The sequence below is a fragment of the Acomys russatus genome, chromosome 4 (genome assembly GCF_903995435.1).
Source record: "Acomys russatus chromosome 4, mAcoRus1.1, whole genome shotgun sequence".
NCBI classification, from domain to species: Eukaryota; Metazoa; Chordata; class Mammalia; order Rodentia; family Muridae; genus Acomys; species Acomys russatus.
Genome location: NC_067140.1, coordinates 16,355,961 through 16,379,762, shown reverse-complemented (window position 1 = coordinate 16,379,762; position 23,802 = coordinate 16,355,961). Strand labels below are relative to the sequence as shown.

Sequence of the window (23,802 nt, the reverse complement as noted above, 5' to 3'; positions counted from 1 at the left end):
TGCTCTGTTTTGTATCTACCATGTCCTTCATAAAGAAGGCTGGAGAGATGGCTCAGGTTAAGAGTACTGAATGCTCTTCCAGAGGTCATGAGTTCAATTCCCAGTAACCACATGGTGGCTCACAAGCATTTATAGTGTGATCTGATGCCTTTCTCTGGCCTACAGGCCAAACACTGTATATATAATAAATAAACAAAACTAAAAAAAAAAAAAATTTCAGCCAGGCGTGGTGGCACTTGGGGAGGCAAAGGCAGGCAGATCTGGGAGTTCAAGGCCAGCCTGCTCTACATATGGAATCCAGGACAGCCAAGGCTACACAGAGAAATCCTGTCTCAAAAAACCAAAAATGTTTCCAGAAAAAGACATAGTATGTTGGTGGTTTTTATAAAAGATTTATTTGTTATTATTATGTATACAGTGCTTTGCCTACATGTACACCTGCAGGACAGAAGATCAGATCACATTATAGATGGTTGTGAACCACCATGGGAATTGAAGTCAGGACCTCTGGAAGAGCAGTCAGTGCTTTTAACCTCTGAGCCATCTCTCCAGCCCATTATGTTGGTTGGGTTTTTTGTTGTTGTTGTTTTTTGTTTTGTGTGTGTGTGTGTGAGTGATTTTTAAAAATTTGGTTTAGGGGGCTGGAGAGATGGCTCAGAGGTTAAGAGTACTTACTGGCTGTTCTTCAGCAGGTCCTGAGTTCAATTCCCAGCAACCAAATGGTGGCTCACAGCCATTTATAATGACATCTGTTGCCCTCTTTTGGCATGCAGTCACACATGCAGGCAGAATATTGTATAAACAATAATTTTTAAATTACTTACTTATTTTAAACTGTCTGCCTGCCTGGCCAGCTTATGTGTGATGATATCATATTCTACTATGTTGGTTCCAGAGATCAAACTCAAGTCATCTAGCCTGGCAGTGTTGGGGATGGTCTGATATCTGTGACCCACCTTTTGATTAATAAAAAGCCATCCCAGGGCAGGGCAAAGGAGATAGAGGTGTGGCTAAGATTCCCTGGCTTAGGGGAGAGAGAGGAATTCTGAGGAGAAGAAGAGACCAGAGGAGAAAGGGTCTTAAGAGGAGAAAAATCGCCCGAGGAGAGGAAGGCCGCCACGGGGTAGATGGAGGAAAAGCACATGGCAGGCATGGATGAGGAATCCAGCCCAGATGAAGAACATTAGCAAGTATTTGGGATTATGTATGAGAGGTAGCTTGATAGAAGTTATTAGGAGCAGATGGCATGAGACTTAGGCAGGGATCCTATACCTGCCCCACTATGGGAAATAGTTTAGAGGATTAATGCCTGCCCTGCCCAAGGTTAACAAAGGCTAGTTTAAAATATAACAAGTGTCAGTGTCTTAACTGATTGCTAGCGGGGCCTACTGATAATACAGATAATTTAAAAACAATATGGCAGTGAGCACCATACTCACTAAGCCGTCTCACCTACCCTCACTCATTCATAGACAGATCTCATATGCCTTGGTGACCTCTAATGCAGTATGTAGCCAAGGATAAACTTGAATATTTGATCATTCTATGTCCTCCTCCCAAAAGCTTGGATTATAGTAATGGATGACCATATCCAAACTATGCAGTGATGGGGATCAAATCTCCAGTTCAGGAGCTCAACAGATGGCTCAGTGGTTAAGAGCACTGGCTGCTCTTTCAGAGGTCCTGAGTTCAATTCCCAGTAACCACATGGTGACTCACAGTAATCTGTAACGGGGTCTGATGCCCTCTAATCACTTTCATGTGTACATAAAAATAAAGCATTCATATAAATAAATACTTAAAAAAAAAAAAAAAAACCACCTAGGTCCAAGCATGCTAGAAAACACTCTACCTATACCCCCTAGTCCTAAAGTTTCTTCTCAAAAGTTTAAGTCAATTTTTGTGTTCACATTTTTACCTGTACAATATTCCTACTGATGGTGAAACAGAGCAGCATATAAAGGCACTTACCACACATCTGCACAAGCCTAGACCCAAGGTCTATGCTGCCTGGAAACCAGTTACGACCACAGAGAGAACCGACTCTACAATGTTGTCCTCTGCCACATAAACACTATGACACATGCCCTGATCTGTCTTGCCTGTCTCTCTTCCTCCCTCCCTCCTCCTTGCCACTCACATAAACTCTAAATTAAAACTTTTTCACGTTTATATGTTTCTGTATAGGCAAGGAGCCTCAAAAAACCTTCCAGGTGGAGAGATGGTTCAGTCAGTACAGCAGCAAGCATGGCGATGAGCACGGTTCCTCCTGTAATCCTAGTGTTTAACTGACAGAGACATGAGGGTCTGTGGGGCTCACTGAGAAGCAAGTCTAGCCACTGGGTGAGCTAAGTCCATTAAGAGATCCTATCCCAGTCGGGCATGGTGGCACATGCCTTTAATCCCAGCACTCAGGAGGCAGAGGCAGGTGAACTACTAAGAGTTCGAGGACAGCCTGGTCTACAAAGGGAGTCTAGGACAGGCAAGGCTAACATGGAGAAGAGAGATCCTGTCCCCCAAAATAGGTGGAGTTACAGAGGTAGAAACATGATGCTAACCTCTGGCCTCTACGTACACACCCACACACAGTTTCAGTTATCTATACAGTTGTTCCATCCAAGCTAGGATCCAGTACACAATTTGTCTCCTTCTTGTCATAAAGATGTAGACAGACTATTAAGTGTAGGGTCCTTGGTTCCAGAGTCAGATACACAAAGATTGACTCTGCAAGTCTCACGTCTCTCTTTGAGAAATTTGCTCCCAGAAACAGCAGTTTATTTCTACACTTTCTCCTGGGGTCATAAGGCTTTTTAGCACCCTCAAGTTTTAAGGGCACATTAAAAAATTAGTGTCAGCACAGGCTTTCTGGGAAATTCTAAGAAGATTAGAGCAATTAATTTTTCTTATCCAGGGACATTAGTGTGACTTCTCAGCCGTACAGACTGGGCAAGAGGGGTGGCTCAGTTGGGTATGTGGGAAAGATTAAGCTTTGTCACAGATGGGAGCAGTCTTGGCGGGCTTTACCCTTGGGGCATCCCATGAATACCTTGTGACAGACTGAGTGGAGCCATTCTGGGTCTGGAATTCAGGAAACAGACCTGGGAACCCCACCTGGACCCTCACCGGGAGGAGCCGGTCCTTCCCACGTGACTCAGGCAGTTGGGGAAGAGAGAATAACAAAGTCGGCTGCAGAGAGAGGTGGAGGGCAGCGGACCAGCTGGACCGGCACGCAGGCCAGAGAGACACCTAAGGACCCGTCCCGTGGAACGGCTACTGGAAGGTTCACTCTTTTGTCCCTTTAACCTTTTTCCTTCTTGTATAAGCTAGTTGGGTTGTATAATAAAGTTTAATTATTAAAAAACAGAGTCAACAGGGTAAGTGGCTACTACCCAGGCATGTGAACCTGAGTTCCATCCCTAGTACCCACATAAAAACCCGAGCACAAGAAAGCATCTCTGGGGGCTGGAGAGATGGCTCGGCGGTTAAGAGCACTGTCTACTCTTCCAGAGGTCCTGAGTTCAATTCCCAGCAACCACATGGTGGCTCACAACCATCTATAATGTGATCTGGTGCCCTCTTCTGATGTGCAGGTGTACATGCAAATAGAACACTGTATACATAATAAATAAATAAATAATTTTTAAAAAACCGCATCTCTGTAATTCCAGGGCTATTCAAGTAAGGACGGGTGGATCCCTGGGGTTTGCTGACTACCCAGTCTAACCAAATAGGTGCTTCAGAAACCCTTTCTCAAAAAACATCACCAAGAGGGATTAGAGAGCTGGCTGAGCAGTTAAGAGGAGCCCTTGCTGCTCTTCCAGGTGACGCAAATTAAGTTCCTAGTACCCATGCAGCAGCTTACAACCATTTGTAACTCCATCTCCAAGGGATAAATTTCCCTCTTCCAGCCTCCTTGGGTACCAGGTACACACGTAGTGTACATACACACACTTATACACATAAAAAAAAAAAAACTTTCTCTTTTTTCTGAGACAAGGTTTCTCTGTGGAGCGTTGGCTATCCTAGACTCTCTTTTTAGACCAGGCTGGTCTGGAACTCAGAGATCTGCCTGCCTCTGCTGGGATTAAAGACAGGTGGCACTGCTGCCCAGCTGGAAAATAAATCTTAAAAAAAGAGGAAGAAACCCAACACTGACCTCTGACTTCTTCATGTGCATACTTGTATATACAAGCAAGCAAGTGCATGCTTGAATGTGCGCACAAACATGATAGGGGGCAATAAAGGGGAAGGTAGTCAGATATGGGGGTGCTTTCTGCTCAAAATACATACTGGCACAAAATAGCTTTAAATAACCCTGTATAATTAGAAGGAAAAAAAAATCAGACTTTTCTAAAATAGGATGAGGCTTGTAGTAGTTCTTTCTTTCTTTCTTTCTTTCTTTTTTTTAGATTTATTTATTAAGTATACAGTGCTCTGCCCCCATATGTACCTGCACACCAGAAAAGGGTACCAGATCTCATATAGATGGTTGTAAACCACCATGCGGTTGCTGGGGAACCGACCTCAGGACCTTTGGAAGTGCAGCCAGTGCTCTTAATCGCTGGGCCATTTCTCCAGCCTGGACTAGATTTCTTAACCAGTGAACAAAGGGACAATGGGCATGACATACACACAAACCACCCACATTTTCACATTTCTATTTATTTTATACAGTATTTCCCTCCGCTCATGACTTAGCTCCCTTAGAGACAAATCCTATCCATGAGCATGACACTATTATGTTCTGAAGGTTAGGAACATTTATGGTTCACATGGATTATGGTATCAAGGATCACCAACCGACTGCGACTGCTCATAAGACCTTTCTGGCCCTCACAGTTTCTTAGTTGTTGTTGTTGTTATTTTTTTGTTTTTTCCACAGGGTCTTCCCTTGGCTGTCCTGGACTTACTTTGTAGACCAGGCTGGCCTTGAACTCCCAGCGATCCACCTGCCTCTGCCTCCTGAGTGCTGGGATTAAAGGCACACACCACCATGCCAGACTAGGACAGGATCCTGGGTGGGATATCCTTATTTTTCAAGCAAGGTTGCAAATTAACCATACAAAACTGGCTTGCGCAGGAATGTTGGTGTGCGCCTTTAATGCCAGCATCATGCTTAGAGTTAACATATTCCAAACTATTACCTCTCTTTAACAAGAACAGGTCTTCACAAGCCAGTAGTTCCACCTGGCAAGGCTCCCTTATTTACTTCCGTATCTGAAGTTGAAATTCTAAGTTCTAAGTCCTAAACAATATTAATTAAATTAAACTACCACAAGGAAGAAGAGAATCATATTACTTAATTTCATTCATTTAATCATCTTTTGGGAATTACCTCTATCTTAATGACTTAACTATTATGCTCTTAAAGTTGGCAGATTTAAATAAGATTTTCAGAGTTCATGAGACCAGACTTTCTAAGGTGCTTTTTAACCCTAGAAGATCTCAAATAAAAGCTATTTCACTCAACAAAAATACTTCTACATGTTATACCTATTGTAAGCAGTCAACCATGTCACATAAACCAGGCCTGAAAAAATTAGCACATTTTTTTTCTTTTGAATATACAACCAGGCAGACTGCATAAAAGGTTTCCACTATGTGTCTCAGGAATGAATCAAGCAAAAACAAAGGCATCTTTTACCTGGACGTCTAATGGCAGGATCAGGATCCAGAGTTTTCTTCAAATACTCTGTTAGTGTCTGCAAATTTGCATCACTGAGCTCCATGGCTCTTAATCTAAAATTAAAAGGCAGAGTCTGAATAAATTATCACTTGAGGAGAAAGTGAGTAACATAAATGAATCTTTTTGTTACTGTTGTTTCCTACTTTGCTCTAAGAAGTAGGGTTTCACCGTGTTAGTTCTGGCTAGCCCAAAACTCAGAATTGCCTTGAACTTATGTCATAGTACTGCTTCTGTTATCTCTAAAGCACTGAGATTACAAGCACTCATCAGTGCACCCAGGTAGGAAGACTATAGTTTTTGTTTTGTTTCCTTTGAGGTGGTGGTGGAGGCAAGGATCGTTTTCAGACAGGGTTGCATATAGCTCAGTCCAACTCTGAACTATGTATATAGCTGACGGTGACCCCAAACCTTTTTTGGAGACAGGGTTTCTCTGTGTAGCCTTGGCCATCCTGGACTCCCTTTGTAGACCAGGCTGGCCTTGAACTCACAGCGACCCTCCTGCCTCTGCCTCCTGAGTGCTGGGATTAAAGGCATGTGCGACCACACCTGGCAACTTCAAACCTTTTTAAAAGTTGTATTTTTTTTTTTTTTTTTTTTTTGTGCCTTGCCTGTGTGGATGTGTGTGCAGGATATAGCATGATGAATGGAGAGGACTCTTCAAGTTTTCTTCTGACCTCCACATGACATGGAACACATGCTTCCCACCTGTGCCACTGTGTACACACCAAAGTAAAATGTAGAAACAAAAGCATAGGACGATTGAGATAGCTCAGCAAATAAAGGTACTTGTTGCACAAACCTGGTGAATTGAAAGTTCAATTCCCAGAACCAACACATATAAAAAGAGGTGTAGGACTGAGTCCTCTTGCCTCCATATCCATAGCACACACAGCCCCCATCATACACGTACAATGCTATTTTTAAAATAATTAAATGGGTTTTGTTGTTGTTTTTCGAGACAGGGTCTCCCTGTGTGGCCTTGGCTATCCTGGACTGGCTTTGTAGACCAGGCTGGCCTCAAACTCAAAAAGATCCACCTGCTTGTATTAGGCTTTTTTTGCAGGGGTGGGGTGGGGGGGGGGTGGAGGGCTTGGTTTTTTGAGACAGGGTTTCTCTGTGTAGCCATGGACCTCCTGAACTCACTTTGTAGACCAGGCTGGCCTCGAACTCACAGTGATCCACCCTACTCTGCCTCCGATGTGCTGGGATTAAAGGCATGCGCTACCATACCCAGCCCTATTAGGCTTTAAAAAAAAAAAAAAAAAAAACATTTAAGCCAGGCATGGTGGCACATGCCTTTAACCCCAGCACTGGGAGGCAGAGGCAGGAAGATCTCTGTTAGTATGAGGCCAGCCTGTCTATAAAGAGATTCCAGGACAGCCAAGGCTACACAGAGAAACCCTGTCTGGAAAAACCAAATGAAGAGGGGGGAAAAAAAAAAAAAAGCCTAATACAAGCAAAGCTCTGAGTTCAAGGTCAACTTGATCTACAAGGTTCCAAGACAGCGAGAACTACACAAAAATCCCTGTCTAGAAAAAATTTTAAAAATGCATTAGAAATATTTTTTGTTTTGTTCTATTTAGAAGAGGTCTAGCTCTGTTGTTCAGGTTGGTCAACTACTAAGCTCAAGGGATTTTACAGCCTCAATTCCAAGTAGAAGAGACTATAAAATGTACCACCACACTTAGCAGTACATAAAATCCCATTGAAATTCTGATATTTAAAACTGTCGGAGGCTGGGCAGTGGTAGCGCACGCCTTTAATCCCAGCACTTGGGAGGCAGAGGCAGGCTGATCGCTGTGAGTTCAAGGCCAGTCCAGTCTACAAAATACAGTCCAGGAGAACCAAGGCTACAACAGAGAAACTATGTCTCAAAAAAACAAAACAAAACAAACAAAAAAATGAAGAGGTGCTGGAGAGCTGGCTCAGCGATTAAGAGCACAGAAGCCTGGCTGGAGAGATGGCCCAATGGTTAAGAGCACTGCCTGCGCTTCGAAAGGATCTGAGTTCAATTCCCAGCACCCACAAGGCAGCTCACAACAGTCTATAACTCCAAGATCTGACACCCTCAAACCGATGCACATAAGTTAAAATTAAATAAAATACTTTAAAAAAGAATTATTTAAAAAAAGAGCACAGAACCTATATGGTAGGCAATATGCTATAAAAATTAAAAACAGGGTCTGGACAGATGCCTCCACAGTTAAGAGTGCACACACAGGACTCCTGATTCTGGAAGATCCAAGTTCAGTTTCCAGCACCTCACAACAACCTGTAATCCCAGCTCCCGGGGATCTGATACCCTTTCTTGGCATACACAGTCATATGAACATATGCATAACTATTTTATTAATTAAACATAAAACGAATGACAAAAAAAAAAAAAAAACCCACAAATATATAGGCCAGCAAGAAGATTCAGGGGATCTGGGTAAAAGAAAAAAAAAAAAAACTCCACAAAATTATCCTGATATCCACATATGGCACAGCATGCGATATGTGCACGCGAGATGGCTCCATGAGATTAGTTAAGGCACTCCACAAATACTGATAACCTGGGGTGTTTTTATTTTGTTTTTTTTTTGTTTTCCAAGACAGAATTTCTCTGTGTATGTCTGGCTGTCCTGGACTGGAGATCATTTTTGAGTTGTAATGACCAGAACCAACACAGTACAAAAAGAGAACCAACTCTCCCAACTTGTTCTGATTTCCACACATATGCCATGGCATGTGTACACATACAGAAGAAGAATTTAACTCACCTAACTTTACTGTGCTAGAAATGAACAAATGCTAAATACACATATACATGCTACTGGACTACAATCCTAGCTCTTACATTACAAAGCTAAATAAATAGCTGACATAGATGTGACCAATTAAAAAAAGCACAGTTCAGGAAATGAACTGTACAGCATGTGATTATGGTCAGTAACAGTGACTTTAATTAGGCAGTGAGAATAGGTTTTAAGGATTCTAACACAAAACATGAGACAAGCTAGGAGGAATGATCACTCTGAGATCGTTGGTTCAATCACACCACTTAGGGTGCAAAAGAGCTGTTAAAACTGCTGGTGGTTTCTAAAACTGGACTAGTATGAATACATTTATTAACTCATCGAATAGTACACTTAAAATCAATGAATCCTGTGGCACATAAAACATACCTCAATAAAGTTTTTTTTTTCTTTTTTTCAAGACAAGGTTTTTGTCTTGCATTATAGCATTGGCTGTCCTGGAGCTCACTCTGCCTGCCTCTCCATCCTGAGTGCTCCCTTAATAAACCTTTTTTAAACCCACTTTTGGGGTCAGCTAGATGGCTCAGAGGTTAAGAGCACTGTTTGCTCTTCTAAAAGATCCTGAGTTCAATTCCCAGCAACCACATGGTGACTCACAACCACCTGTAATGAGATCTGGTGCCCTTTTCTGGTGTGTGGGCATACATGCAGGCAGAATACTACATAATAAATGTGGGGGGGGGGGCAGATGGCTCAGTAGGTAAAAAGCATTTACTGCTCAAACCTGAATTTCACTGAGCGGCAGGAGCGGAGGCGGATCTCCGAGTTTGAAGTCAGGCTGGTCTACAGAGGGAATTCCAGGACAGCAAAGGCTACACTGAGAAACTCCGTCTCAAAAAATAAAGCAAAAACAAAAACAAACAAAAAAAACCCTGAGTACATCCAGAACCCACATATATAAAAGTGGAAAGAATACACACAAAGCTGTCCTCTGACAGCCACATAGGCACATGCTCTACCCCACCCATCATACACACAAAATAAATGTAAAAAAGAGAATGCTTCCACTTAGATTTGATTACATCTTAGGTTACTTTCTAGACACAGACAGATATACACCTGCCAAGAAACTGGGAAAATGTACCCTTTTCTAGGAACTCATATACCAAATCATCCTTAGGTTTCTGTGTGATGGGGGGGGGGGGGGGAATCTCTGGAAATGCAGTAAAACTAAGTAGGAACTTTTCAAGTACACCATGATTCAAATCACATGCTGGGGATGGAACTCCAGTGTTGTGCATGCTAGGCAAGCACTCTACCAACTAAGACACATCCCCAGCCCCTATTTTCCTACTCAGAGGCAAGGTCTCAATAAAATGTCACAGTAGTTCATCATGTATATAAGTATCCACCCCCCGCCAGGCATGGTGGCACACACCTTTAATCCCAGCACTTTGGCGGCAGAGGCATGTGGATCTCTGTGAGTTAGAGGCCAGCCTGGTCTACAAAGCGAGTCCAGGACAGCCAAGGATACACAGAGAAACCCTGTCTCAAAAACAAAAACAACAAAACAACTAACAGAAAAGTATCCACCCCACCACCCAACCCACTATAAATAATAAAAATGATTTTCAAAAATCTTGGCCTAGGCAACCTGAGCCTACAAATATAATTTTTAAAAATCTCGTTTAGTATGCTAAGCATGGTAGCTCAAGCCTTTAATCCTAGCACTTGGGAGGCAGACGCCAGTGTGCTCTACAAAGTGAGTCCAGGACAGCCAAGGCTAAAACAGGGAAACCTTGTCTTGAAAAATAAATAAATAGATACACAGATTTTTTAAAAAGCTAGTTTAGTGAGCCAATTTGTTTTATTAAAGAAATAATGTGTCTGGGGCTGGTGAGATAGTGAGCAGGTAAAATGCTGGGCACGTAGTGGAAGGTGAGAACTGACTCCACTTGACAATTTATGTGCATTGTGACGGCACTCTCCAGTAAATAAATAAGGGGAAAAACCTGTGCCTGCTACCCTAGACCCTACTAGGAATGTGGTATAAAGTACGTTCACACATACCCAAATGCATTTGCCTTCTGGAGTAAAAATGCCAAAGGAATCTACAGACAGCACCAAACAAGTAGAAGGGTAAGATGAAGATTACTGAAATATGAAGTCACCTAAGATTTCTTAGGACTGAGTCCTGGGTAAAGTCGAAGAATTGGGACTCATCTCCCTGTGGTAAATATTGTGAGCAAAATACTAGAGAAAGGAAGAGATGCACACAAGTTAGACTGACTATATCTGCTGGTTCCTTCAGAATCCAGCTGCTTCAAATTTTTATTTATTCATTCATCTATTTATTTATTCATTCATTTATTGGTTTTGTGAGATAAGGCTTCTCTGTGTAGCCTTGGCTGTCCTAGACTCGCTTTGTAGATCAGGCTGTCCTCGAACTCAGTGATCTGCCTACCACTGCCTCCCAAGTCCTGGGATTACAAGTGTGGGCCACCACACCCAGCTTGTTTCAGACCTTAAATGTATAAATAGAGAGCCACTGAAAATTTTTTGAGTGTTATGTAAGACAGGGTCTCATAGTATAGGGTTGGATGTCCTGGAACTTACTATGTAGACCAGGCTGGCCTCCAACTCACCATACTAGGTGATTTATATGTTTTTCTATTTATTTCAAACAACAATAAGGAAAGGAACTCAGAGTGGCTAACTTAAATGCCCAAGTTAATAAAGACAGGTCTGAGCCAGGCGGTGGTGGTGCAACTTTAATCCCAGCACTTGGGAGACAGGCAGGTGGATTCCTGTGAGTTCAAGGCCAGCCTGGTCTACAATGTGAGTCCAGGACAGCCAAGGCTACACAGAGAAACCCTGTCTCGAAAAACAAAAAATAAAATAAAATAAAGACAGGTCTATTTCAAATCTGCCTAAATCTGCCTGATTCATAAAGCCTTTTCTGCTCCCCAGGGCAGCCTCTACATGGAAATGACAAGGCTGAACTAAGAACACAAAGGAAGCACAGTGTTAAAAGAGGGCAGCTTAGAAGCCAGGGAAAAGGAACTGACAGTCAAAGAGGATAAAAAATGGACAACACTCTCCTAAAGAATGAAAAAGACCTTTTCACCAGTGCTTTGTTTTGTTGAGACAAGGTTTCACAAGCAGGCTTTAACTAGGAAAGCTGTCCAAATGCTGGGATTACAAGCATAAACTAACTACCATACCCTGCTAAGCGTTCATCTTGATACACGTTCATAAAAAGTGAAAAAGATTAGGCTTCCTCTCTAACGCTGGCAAGGGCACTTCCAACAGCTAGAAACCATGACCTTCAAAAAAACCAGTGTTATCTGTATGAGGGCTTATCACAAGGGAAGTCGACATTGGGCTTGAAGATGAATAGCCAAACCTCACTTGGGACACAGGTTGTGACCCACCCACAAGTTTGATAACACCACCTTGTGATTGCTTGTCTCCTACTCACAATGCTGGGCTTATACGCACTCAAGGTCCTACCTTTTACTTGAGTGGTGGAGATTTAAACTCAAGTAATGTTTGCAAAGCAAACACTCTTAGCTACTGAACCATTCACCAGACCCTCAAAAGCTCATCTTGGGGGTGAGGAGATGGCTTAGCAGTTAAGAGTACTTGCTGCTTGTTCTAGTATGCTTTCTACTGCTGTGATAAATACCATGCTCAAAAAAGCAACTTGAGGAGAAAAATAAAAGTTTATTTCATCCCCACTGCAGTCATCAGGAAGAGGAGTCAGAGAAGGAAGGTGGAGGCAGGCAGAGGCCAGGGAGGAGTGCTGATCACAGGCTTGTTCAGCTTGGCTTTTTTTCCCCTCTTCATTTTTCAAGACAGGGTTTCTCTGTATACCCTTGGCTGTCCTCGACTGGCTTCGTAGACCAGGCTGGCCCCTAACTCACATTGATCTACCTGCCTCTGCCTCCCTAGTGCTGGGATTAAAGGCGTGCACCACCACACCTGGCCTTTTTTTTTTTTTTAAAGATTTATTTTATTTTATGTATATGAGTGGTATATCTGCATGAACACCTGCATGCCAGATGAGGGCATCAGATCACATTATAGATGGTTGTGATCCACCATGTGATTGCTGGGAATTGAACTCAGGACCACTGGAAGAAGAGCCAGTGCTCTTAACCACTGAGCCATCTGTCCAGCCCCTCAGCTTGGCTTTCCTATACCAACCATTCAGGATCACCTGGACAGGAGTGGAACCAACAGCGGGGTAGGCCCTTTCATATTAATCATTCATCAAAAATAATAATCCCAAAGCCAGGTGTATTGGTGCGCGCCTTTAATCCCAGTACTCAGGAGGAAGAGGCAGGCAGATCGCTGTGAGTTTGAGGCCACCATGGTCCACAAAGGGAATCTAGGACAGAGAAACCCTGTCTCGAAAAAAACAAATGAACAAAATCATCATCATCACAGAGGCTTTCCTATAGGCAGTCTGATGGAAACAATCCTTCAATTAAGGTTCTCAAACCCCAGATGACTCCTGCGTAGTTAGGCAAAGAATAAAGAACTGCTGTACGAGGACAACCTTAGCTCAGTTCTCAGTGCCCATGCTGCAACTGACCATCTGCAACTCCAGTTCCTGGGAATTTGATGCCCTCTTCTGTTTTCCTCAGGCATCAGGGCACACACTGGGCACATATAAAAGTGTATATAGAGCCGGGCATGGTGGTGCACGCCTTTAATCCCAGCACTCGGAAGGCAGAGGCAGGCAGCTCTCTGTGAGTTCGAGGCCAGCCTAGTATACAAAGCGAGTCCAGGACAGCCAAGGCTACACAGAGAAACCCTGTCTCGAAAAACCAAGAGTATAACGTAACACCTATCTTCACCTTAGATTTTTTTCTTTACAAATTTATGTGTGTTTGTATATCTCTCTGTATGTTTCTGCCTGTATATATGTACACATGGGTGCAGCTGCCCAAGGAAGCCAGAGGCCATCAGATCCCCTGGAGCTAGAGGTATATAGGCAATTCTGGGTAATCTGTAGGTATTGGAAACCTACCTCAGGTCCTCTGCAAGAGCAATATATGCTCTTTGACTGCTGAGCCATCTGTCCTGTCACCTCAAATTTTACTATGTGCATTATTGTGTGCATGCACACCACTGCATATATGTGGAAGTTGGAAGAAATTTGCAGCAGTCAGTTCTCTCCTTACACCATGTGGATGTCAGGGTTTTAACCCAGGTTGTCAGGGTACATAAGGGTCACCTAGCATGAACCCATCTTACCTATCCTATCCTTGGCTTTTTAAAAAGAATAGTTATTAAGAACACTTCAGGCTGGGCATGGTGGCGCATGCCTTTAATCCCAGCACTCCGGAGACAGAGGTAGGCAGATCGCTGTGAGTTCAAGGCCAGCCAGCCTGGTCTACAAAGTTAGTCTAAGACAGCCAAGGCTAACACAGAGAGACCCTGTCTCAAAAAACAAAAGGAACAACAACAAAAACAAAAACACTTCAAAGGCAGGGATGCACCTGTAATCCCAGCACTTGGGAGGCAGAGGCAGAGGGACCTCTGTTGAGTTTGAGACAACCCTGGTCTACAAAGAGAAAACCTGTCTTGAAAAACAAAAACAAAACCCACAAGACCACTTCAAGAGAACAGTAGGTTGGGCAGTAACTTGAGTACTCATTGCCGTTCTCTGCTTCCTAATCACAGTAATCTATCACTTTGTATCAAATCCAAACTCCTTACACTACCCACAAAGCCCTGTACCATTTCTCGTCTCCATATAGCTTAACGGGATTTTCCTAAAACATGCCAACATTTCAAGTTAGTTTCTGTCCTTGAAATTTTGCATTCTATTTCCTCTGCGTGAAATACTGCTCCCTCACTTTTCCCTGGTTATTATCTGTTCAAATGCCACCTCTTCAAAGAAACCATCTTCATCTGTCACCTCTTTCTGTCACTTGACATTACCTGAAATAATCTAATTCATTTGTGTTCTCCCCCATCTAGAATATAAGCTCCCCAAAGAGACCTTGTCCATTTTTGTTTCTTCACTATCTTCTTAGGGATTAAGCAGATTGAAGTCATTAAACAAATAAAGCAAAAAATCGCTTCCGCAATTAAGAGTAATGCCCTCTCACTCACCCAATCCTGTATAGTGTGGCTTCCCAAATTCCAACTAAAAATCAAAGCAGCTAGAGGGAAGAAAGTTCCTTTGTACAGATGGAAAGGTTAAGAGTTGAGTGTGTTAGCCTTCGCTTATAGAAAGACAAATCTGAGGCCAGCCTGGACCATGAAAGACCCTTTACCAAAACATAAATAAAGGCCGGGCTTGGTGGCACAGGTCTTTAATCCTCGCTCTTGGGAGGCAGAGGCACTCGGATCGCTGTGAGTCTACAAAACTGAATCCAGGATAGCCAGGACTGTTACACAGAGAAACGTTGTCTGGAAAAACCATAAAAACAAACAACAACAACAACAACAAAACACACACGCATAAATAAAGAAATAAGGCCTTCCATGGCTTCATGACAGGTGGCACGCACACATGGAACACAGCCGTAAGAGGTTACCCTCTGAATGCACACCAGAACAGATGAGAAACAAGCTGTAAGAACTACATATAAGGTCAATGCTACGGGGCAAATAAACTGGGTGATGTGAACGGAGAAGTGAGAACTGATCCCTAAGAGGGGAACTAGAAGGCAGGGAGGCAGGCTCGCCAAGGGTGGACTCCATGCAGGACGAGACTGAAAACACTTCAGAGCAGGTCTGCAAGGCTACGGTGCCTATGGAGAGAGGGGCGGATGGCGGATGGCGGATGGGCAACAGCGCAGGCCAGACCCCTAGGAAGCTCAGGCAACCATCAGCGGAACCTTACCTTAGAGCCACTTAACGTAAAGAATCTTAAGTGTGAGGAGAAGGTTTAAAAAAAAAAAAAAGCCATTTCAGTGGAAGAGATTGTTCAACGTGTGCGAGACACGGGTCCTCCCCCCCACACACCCCGGTATCATATTATTAAGAAATTAGAAATTCCGTAGGGAGGCAACTGCTGGCTCTGAATTACACCCTTAGGGAGGGACTGAGTGTGCAAGGGGCCAGACTATCACACCCGAAAGCCCTTGTGCCCAAAAAGGGAACCCCATTTGACTGTACGTTCCGTGAGGTCCTAGGACCACGAACGACTCTGCCAGGTGAGACCCCCTAGGCCCCAGACCTGTGGTGGAGGCCGAAGCCCCGCGAAGCCAGTGTGTGCGAGCTCCGGCCTCCTTCAGAATCAGAGACCAGACCGGCAGGGACCAGACAGGTCAGGCCTCGGCACCGAACACCGCTCACGCTGCGGGCCCCGGCGCGCCCAGAACCGACGCGCAGGAGTGACCAATCGACGGATGCGTACGGAGCGAAAGGACGGCGGCGCGGCCAATCGGCGCGGCGCTGGAGGGGAAGGGGCGGGAGCTCAGGAAGCTCGCGTGAGGCCGAGCCCAAGCTGCCCTCGCTTCCCGGAGCGGTCAGGCCTGGCCCCAGAGGCGGCGTGGGGGGAAGCCCGGGCGCTCGGCCTCAAGCGGAGGCCAGAACCCGCTTCCCAGCGATCGTCCCCTCCCTCAGCCACCTCGCTCGCTCCATGCCTTACCTCGTCGGGACACCGAGTCCGAGGAGGGAATCCCAAGCGAGGGCTGCAGCCGACACTACCCACTCCGCCGCTGCTCCGCCTCACATTCAAACCCCGGCAAAATGGCGCGGCGGCCAAGTGGCGGTCACGGCGCATGTGCGAGTGAGGACGAGGCACGGGGAGGGGCCAGGAGTGCTTCTGGCTCCACCCCGGATGGGAGGGCCAATCGGAACACTCCCACTTATGTTCTACGGTGACGTCACAAGAGACCGTGCCCTTGGACGCAGGTGCCTTGGTAGGGTTTCTTTCCTCAGACCCTGGCAGGTTTTGCTTGTAGCGCTTAGTGACTCTTTAACTGTTGTGTGGGCTGTGTTCATTCATGTCAGAGGGAAGGGAGAACGCGACTGTTCTAGGACAAGCAGAATAAACGAATGAATAAAGATTTCAAGCCGAGGGTTAATTCGCTTCGTTAAGGAATAACCACTCTTAATCCCAGCACTCGTGAGGCAGAGGCAGGAGGATCGCTGTGAGTTCGAGGCCAACCTGGTCTATAAAGTGAATCCAGGACAGCTTAGGCTACACAGAGAAACCCTGTCTCGAAAAAAAAAAAAAAAAAAAAAAAATATATATAATATATATATATATATATATATATATATATATATATATATATATATATATATATATAAAGCGCTGAAGCACAAAGACGTGAGTTCGAATCCCCAGCACCCCTATAAAAGCCATCTGGGCTTGGGGTGGGGAAAGCATGGCAGTGCCTGATTGGGTTTTTGTTTTCTTTTGTTTACCCAACAGCACACCGTGTAACTAGTACTTTACAGGCTGCCCAACTTGACAGGAATTCCAGGGAACAAACACTTGTTTTTTTATAACATATTTCACGGGAGTACTTATCCTAAAAAACATGCATTATTTATGTCAGATTCCCAATAAACTGGGCCTTCTGTATCTTATCTAGGCAGCTTGATATTGTATCATTCTGAGTTAAAATGCTTTTAAACATTTACTTGTTCATGTAATGGCACATGGGTGCCATAGTGCTTGTGTGATGTCAGAGTACAATTTTGTTTCTGGGTTTTAGTTTTTGTTTAATTTTTGGGTTTTGGTGTGTTTGTTTGTTTTGTTTTTTCAGGACAGGGTCTTTTTTTTTTTTTTTAATTTTTTTTTCTTTCTTTTTTTTTTTTTTTTTTTTTTTCTTTTTTTTAGGACAGGGTCTCTGTGTTAGCCTTGGCTATGCTGGACTCACTTTGTAGACTGGGCTGGCCTTGAACTCACAGTGATCCATCTGCTTCTGCCTCCCCAGTGCTGGGATTAAAGGCGTGTGCCACCACGCCCGACTTTGGTTTTTGGCTTTTCAAGACAGGGTTTCTCTGTGTAGTTATGACTCTCCTGGACTCGCTTTGTAGACCAGGCTGGCCTCAAACTCACATCGACCTGCCTGCTTCTGCCTCCTGAGTGCTGGGATTAAAGGCGTGTACCACATGCCTGGTCCAGAGTGCAACTTGTGATAGTTAGTTCCCTCCATCATGAGAATTCCAGGGATTGAACTCGGGTCCTCAGTCTTAGCCGCAAGTACTTCTACCCTCAGAGCCAGCCCTCATTACGCTTTCTGTGTGACATTTATAAGTCCCTGGAATAATTTTTCCCCACCAGGAGCCCTAGGACTCTTATGAAAGAGCTTAGGGCTTACTGCTCTGTTTATAGCTGTGCCCCCAGTACTTAGCACACTCTAGATGCCCAAAACATGTCCTGGGTATTGTGTTTGAAGGTTTATTTATTTATTTATTTTCTGTATGCCATGTGCATGCAGTGCCCAAGGAGGACATTGGTTCTCTGGAACTGGAGGTCACAGAGGCTTTGGAGCCACTATGTGGGAGCTGGGATCTGAACCTAAGTCCTTTGGAAGAGCAGCCAGTGCATTTAACCACAGAGCACCCCTCCTGCCCCTGTGTGTTAGTTTTTCACAGAGGAAAAGGTGAAATGCCATGTATCAATACATTGCATTTACAGCAGCAGTAGTGATCAGCTTAACATTTTCTCTTTCTCATTAGTGCTGAAGACTGAAGTCGGCCTCATTTGTGCTAGGGAGGCACTCCAGCACTGGACTGCACCATCAGCCCACACGCAATGATCCTACTCAGATCAATCTACTTGCCCAAAGCAAACATCATCTTCTAGCCTTGGGAAGCGTAAAGTGAATGACTCAATAACAGAGCATGGCCTGGCCAAGTGAGGCTCTGGATTTTGTTATAAGCTCAAGGTTCTAAGGAAAGAGACCACCATTCCACTTGAAATGTCTCAACAAGGCAAGACTTTACTTTGATCTAGACCCTAGACTCTAGGCCAGTGGTTCGCATCCTTTCTAATGCTTAGACCTTTTAATACAGCCCCTCATGCTGTGGTAACCCCACACATAAAATTATTTTTGTTGCTACTTCATAACTGTAATTTTGCTATGTTAACAATAATGTAAGTATCTGTTTTGAGATGATCTTAGGTGAGCCCTGTGAAAGGGTCCTTTGGGGCCCCCAGGTTGAAAACCACTGTCCTAGACTAGATTCTAAAGTGTGTTGTTAGCAAAAATGGAAGAGCATTATTCTAATGCAGGTGGTGATTGTGTCTTTTCTCGTCGGCTAGTGTTTGGCCTAACACTTCCTTGCTTGGCTAGTTTCGAGAGGAAATGAAGGTGGTGTATGCCTTTCATCCTTGTCAAGGCCAGCCTAGTCTACACAGGGAGCTTCAGGACAGCCAGAGCTACATAGAGAGTGCCCGTCTCAAACAAAAAGCAAAAAACAAAAACAAAAGCAAAAAGGAAAGAAGGAGAGAGAAAGGGGATAGGTACTTAATTCATTCAAGTTTCAAGAAAACAGCAGGGCCTTTGCATAAACAAAGGTGGAAATTTCTGATTTCTTTGAAGACTCAGTTGTGTCGCATGATGCTCTTCTGGAAGATGTCTTGTGAGAGGGCATGTGATGTTTTGCTGGACACATTTTTGGAAGGAGTAAATAGACCCCCACAGACAGTGGGACCATGCTTTTTGCACTGTTACACAGCTACACCGTGCAAATCTTCGTTGGTCTTCACTTCGCAGAGAGAAACATTCCAGAGAACTTGTGGTGCTATTCTGGCTGATTCTGGTCCCTTTCGCTCACTCATGCCGATTTGGTAGACCTGCTGTTTCTGCTGGATCCTGCCACAGCCACAAATTCTTGTTGCTGTTTGGTGCTGGCTATTGGACTGGACTGCTGGTATCCTGACAAGCAGAGTGGAATTGGCCCAGGGAACTGCATCTAAACAGGTCCACAACTCCTTTTTCCTATTAGCATTCTTTCTACCCTCCCTCTGGTCAGTGAGTTAGAAGTGAGGTTGAAGTGTTTAAGAACTCTAAATAAGCCAGGCGTGGTGGCGCACGCCTTTAATCCCAGCACTTGGGAGGCAGAGGCATGCGGATCGCTGTGAGTTCGAGGCCAGCCTGGTCTACGAAGTGAGTCCAGGATGCCCAAGGCTACACAGAGAAACCCTGTCTCGAAAAAACCAAAAAAAAAAAAAAAAAAAAAAAAAAAACTCTAAATAAGGGCGTGGTGGTGCACGCCTTTAATCCCAGCACTTGGGAGGCAGAGGCAGGTGGATCACTGTGAGTTTGAGGTCAGTCTGGTCTACAGACTGAATTCTGATCCGCTCCTGCCTCCCAAGTGCTGAGATTAAAGGCATGTGCCTCCACTGCCTACCACTATTTCTGTTGTTGTTTTTTTTTAAAGAAACCAAAATTCCAAAATTGTCACTACACATAGGTGAATCTGCTTGTGCTTGTAGAGAACAAGACTTCTTTTGGCCCAACTAAACTGAGAAGAGTGATCATAACTAAAGTCAAGAAGAGCCCCGTTGAGTTTTTGTTACATGTTTCGTTTTGTTTTGTGTTTTAAATGGAAGCGGTGGGCTAGAGAGCTCAGTAGTTAAGATCTGTTGCTGCTTTTGGAGAACACCAGGTTCAGATCCCAGCACCCACATGGTAGCTTACAGCTGTCTGTAACTCCATTTCAGCAGGTCTGATGCCCTTTTCTGGCCTCTACAGGCACTGCAGTCGTGTGATGCACATAAATACATTCAGGCAAAACACACATTCACATCAAATAAGAATAAATCTTTTCAAAAACAAAAAGGCAGAGGCAAGAGGCAGTTCTTTTTTTTTTTTTTTTTTTTTTTTTTTTTTGAGACAGGGGCTCTCTGTGTAACTGCCCTGGCTGTCCTGGACTCACTTTGTAGACCAGGCTGGCCTCAAACTCACAGCAGTCTGCCTGCCTCTGCCACCCAAGTACTGGGATTAAAGGTGTGCACCACTAGAGCTGGGCGTGGGTGGCGCACGCCTTTAATCCCAGCACTCGGGAGGCAGAGGCAGGCGGATCGCTGTGAGTTCGAGGCCAGCCTGGTCTACAAAGAGAGTCCAGGATGGCTAAGGCTACCCAGAGAAACCCTGTCTCGAAAAACCAAAAAAAAAAAAAAAAAGGTGTGCACCACCAAGCCTGGCTGCAGCTTTAGTTCTTACTCAGTACAACTCAGGTAGTAGAAAGGCTCCACAGTCCAGCACCAGAAGTGAGCTGGACAGGAAACAAGATTTTCTTAAAAAAAAAAAGATTTATTTATTATTTGTACAGTATTTTTATCCTCTGCCGCCTCTTAGTTTGTTTTTGTTTTGAGACAGTGTCTCACTCTATAGTGGAGGCTGACCCAGAACTCACAATATAGCCCAGGCTGGCCTTAAACTTGCAGTGATTCTGTCTTAGGCTTCTAAGTGCTGGGATCCCAGGCCTATCATACATGCCTGGCTTGTTTTGCATTTTTGAGGCTGGTTGTCATGATTGGTCTGGACCTTGCTATGTAGACAGTCTGGCCTTGATCTCCTGCTCCTCCTGCTCCATCTACTGAATGCTGGGGCTACAGGCCTGAGCGGGACTTTTCTGTTCCCTTATTGAGATGATAATGAGAAATTGGGGCTGGTTAGATGGCTCAGTACCTAATGGCACTTGCCACCAAGCCTGACAACTGGAGTTTGATGACCAGGATCCACATGGTTGAAGAAGAAAACTGATTTCTGTAAGCTGTCCTGTCACCTCCACATGTGGGCCATAGCATGCTTATTTGTGTGTACAAATAAATAAAAAGTGTAATTCTAAGATTTTTTTGAAGCTGGTGTGGTAGTGGCTCACGCCTTTAATCCCAGCACTCGGGAGGCAGAGGCAGGCAGATCACTGTGACTTTGAGGCCAGCCTGGTCTACAAAAGCGAGTCCAGGACAGCCAAGGCTACACAGAGAACCCCTGCCTCAAAAAACCAAAATAAATCCCCATGGGGACCTGGTGTGCAATGGTTGCAAGCAGCAGCCTCCTTGGTAGTGTATGTAGCCTGTTTGTTGCCTGTATGGGTTGCCCCAAGGGACCTTGGAGACAATGTGCTGGCAGTTACTCAAGTCTCTTATCTCAATGCTGTACTCTTTTAGGCTTCAGACAGGTATGCGTGGTGCCTTTGGGAAACCCCAGGGCACAGAGGTCAGGGTTCACATTGGCCAGGTCATCATGTCCATCCGCACTAAGCTGCAGAATAAGGAGCATGTGATTGAGGCTCTGCGTAGAGCCAAGTTCAAGTTCCCTGGCCGCCAGAAGATCCGCATCTCAAAGAAGTGGGGCTTTACCAAGTTTAATGCAGATGGATTTGAACATGGTTGCTGAGAAGCGGCTCATCCCTGATGGCTGTGGGGGTCAAATGTACTCCCAATCGTGGTCCCCTGGACCAGTGGAGAGCCCTGCATTCCTGAGGAGGGCTTCCACTGTGATGCTCTTCTGTACCCTACCAAATCATGTTCAGTAATAAATCTCACAGCCAGTTAAAAAAAAAAAACCCAAAATAAATAAATAAAATGAATGAATGAATGAATAAACAAACAAACAAACAAACACTTTTAGGCCCAGGCATGGTGGCACATTCCTTTAATCCCAGCACTTAGGAGGCAGAGCCAGGCAGATTGCTTGAGTTCAAGGCCAAGCTGGTCTACAGAGCTACTTTTAGGACAGCCAGGGCTACACAGAGAAACCCCATCTCAAAAAACAAACTAAACAAAAGAGGTTATTTTGAAATCAGTTTTTAGCAGCTGCAGATGTAGTTCAGTTGGTAGAATGTCTATCTAGCCTACACTAACCCTTGGGTTTCATTCCCAACACCCCATAAAACCAGGTCTGCTGGTGTGCTCCTATATTCCTCACATGAATGATAGAGGTTCAAGGCCAGCCTGCGCTACAGAAAGGGTTTCTCTGTGCAGCCTTGGTTGTCCTGGACTCACTTTGTAGACCAGGCTGGCCTCGAACTCACAGTGATCCACCTACCTCTGTCTCCCCAGTGCTGGGACTAACGGCGTGCGCAACTTGGCGGCGTAGTTCATTTTGTTAGAGATTAGCTCAGGGTTTCAATGCATGCTGAGCACATGCTCTGCTGTTGAGCTACATATTCCCCTCAGGCCCATCATACTTCTCATGACGCCTTTCCCAACCATCATTCCCACATGTGGTGCTGCCTGAAGGCAGCCCCCTCCTCAGAGGGCTTCATTCCAGGCCTTTCCGGCTTCTCCCTCCCCACAGGCAAGCTTTCCACACACCACGTAGGTAAGCTCATCCAGAGTTTAGTCCCTTTGAGGCCTCTCTGAAGTCACATGGGCTTGTGGAAACCTTTTGCTAGGCTTCCAGAGAGGCAGGAAGAGGCAGTTTGCAATAGATGTGAAAAGATACACGCGCCGCGCGTGCGCGCGCACACAACTTTGCAGTACAGATTGAAGCTTGCGGTGGAAACGATGCAGGCCTCGGGCCAGTCCTCCCATGCTGCCATGTGCTGGTGTGCAGTTTGGTGGAGCCTGAGAATCCCTTAGATGCTATTGCTATTACAGCTCATTGGTAGAGATTTTTGGCTAGCATGCATAAACTCTTGGATTCAGTCCCCCAAACTGCATAAAAATCAGTGCAGTGCACCCCTCATAATGCCACTACTGGGCATATGGGGGGAAGAAAATTAGTTCAAGGCCATCCTCTGCTACAAAGCAAGTTCAAGGCTAACCTGGGATATATGAAACATCTCAAAACCGTCATACACTCAAAAGGGTCACCAGTATTGTCACCTCCCTCCAGCACTCAGGGACCATCATGGAAGAGAAGGCAGAAAGGATAGAGAAGGGGATTGTTGAATAATGCTGTCTCCTGGGCACAGCGTGGCAGCTGTGCAAAATTACCCAAACAATGGGCCCCTCAAAATTAGAATCAGGAATCTCATGCTAGGAAAAGAATATACCTAAAGTGTGGACCATCTAGAGGCACCCCCCGCCTCCCGCCGCCCCAGACTAGCTTGCAAGGGAGTGGAACTGAGACAATGATGGGTCAGTGATTGGTGGGACCACATCTCGACCAGGACTGGTATTGGGCATATTTCTTGTCTTCTACTTTAATTTTTATTTCATTATTGTGTGGGCGTGTGGAGGCCAGAGGAGCCTTTGTGGAGTGGGTTCTCTGTCTCCACCTTTATGTGGGTTCGAGGGGTAGACTCAGGTCACAAGGCTTGCAGGACAAGCACTTTTACCTAAGCCACCTTCTCTGCCTGGAGCCAAATCCTACTCCCAACTGGAAACTACAAGTTTGTATGCACCATGGCAGCAAACTCAAACTAGCCCAAGCCATGGCTTGATAGAATATAAACTATGGCAGCAGGAGCAGGTTTACTTTTTAAAACTTTATT

General features: G+C 44.8%; 1 protein-coding gene and 1 non-coding gene across 3 annotated transcripts in view; one reads left to right on the top strand and one right to left on the bottom strand.

Annotated features, from left to right (window-relative positions):
• Positions 1-16,181, bottom strand: part of Cse1l (chromosome segregation 1 like) — a 41,230-nt gene extending 25,049 nt beyond the window's left edge. Inside the window, exons 1-2 of one of the 2 annotated variants that reach the window (XM_051143820.1) lie at positions 16,040-16,181; positions 5,645-5,739 (exon numbers count right to left, since the gene is read on the bottom strand). In XM_051143820.1, coding sequence (XP_050999777.1) covers positions 5,645-5,729 — 85 coding nt within the window. In that variant the 5' untranslated portion in view covers positions 5,730-5,739; positions 16,040-16,181. Of the gene's footprint in view, positions 1-5,644; positions 5,740-15,625; positions 15,787-16,039 lie in introns of those variants that run through there. The other variant, XM_051143821.1, reaches the window with a different exon arrangement.
• A 5,169-nt stretch (positions 16,182-21,350) lies between these two features.
• Positions 21,351-21,482, top strand: LOC127188671 (small nucleolar RNA SNORA70). The gene has a single exon (XR_007830530.1). It is a non-coding gene; the product is annotated as a small nucleolar RNA SNORA70 (small nucleolar RNA).
• Positions 21,483-23,802: the final 2,320 nt, after the last annotated feature.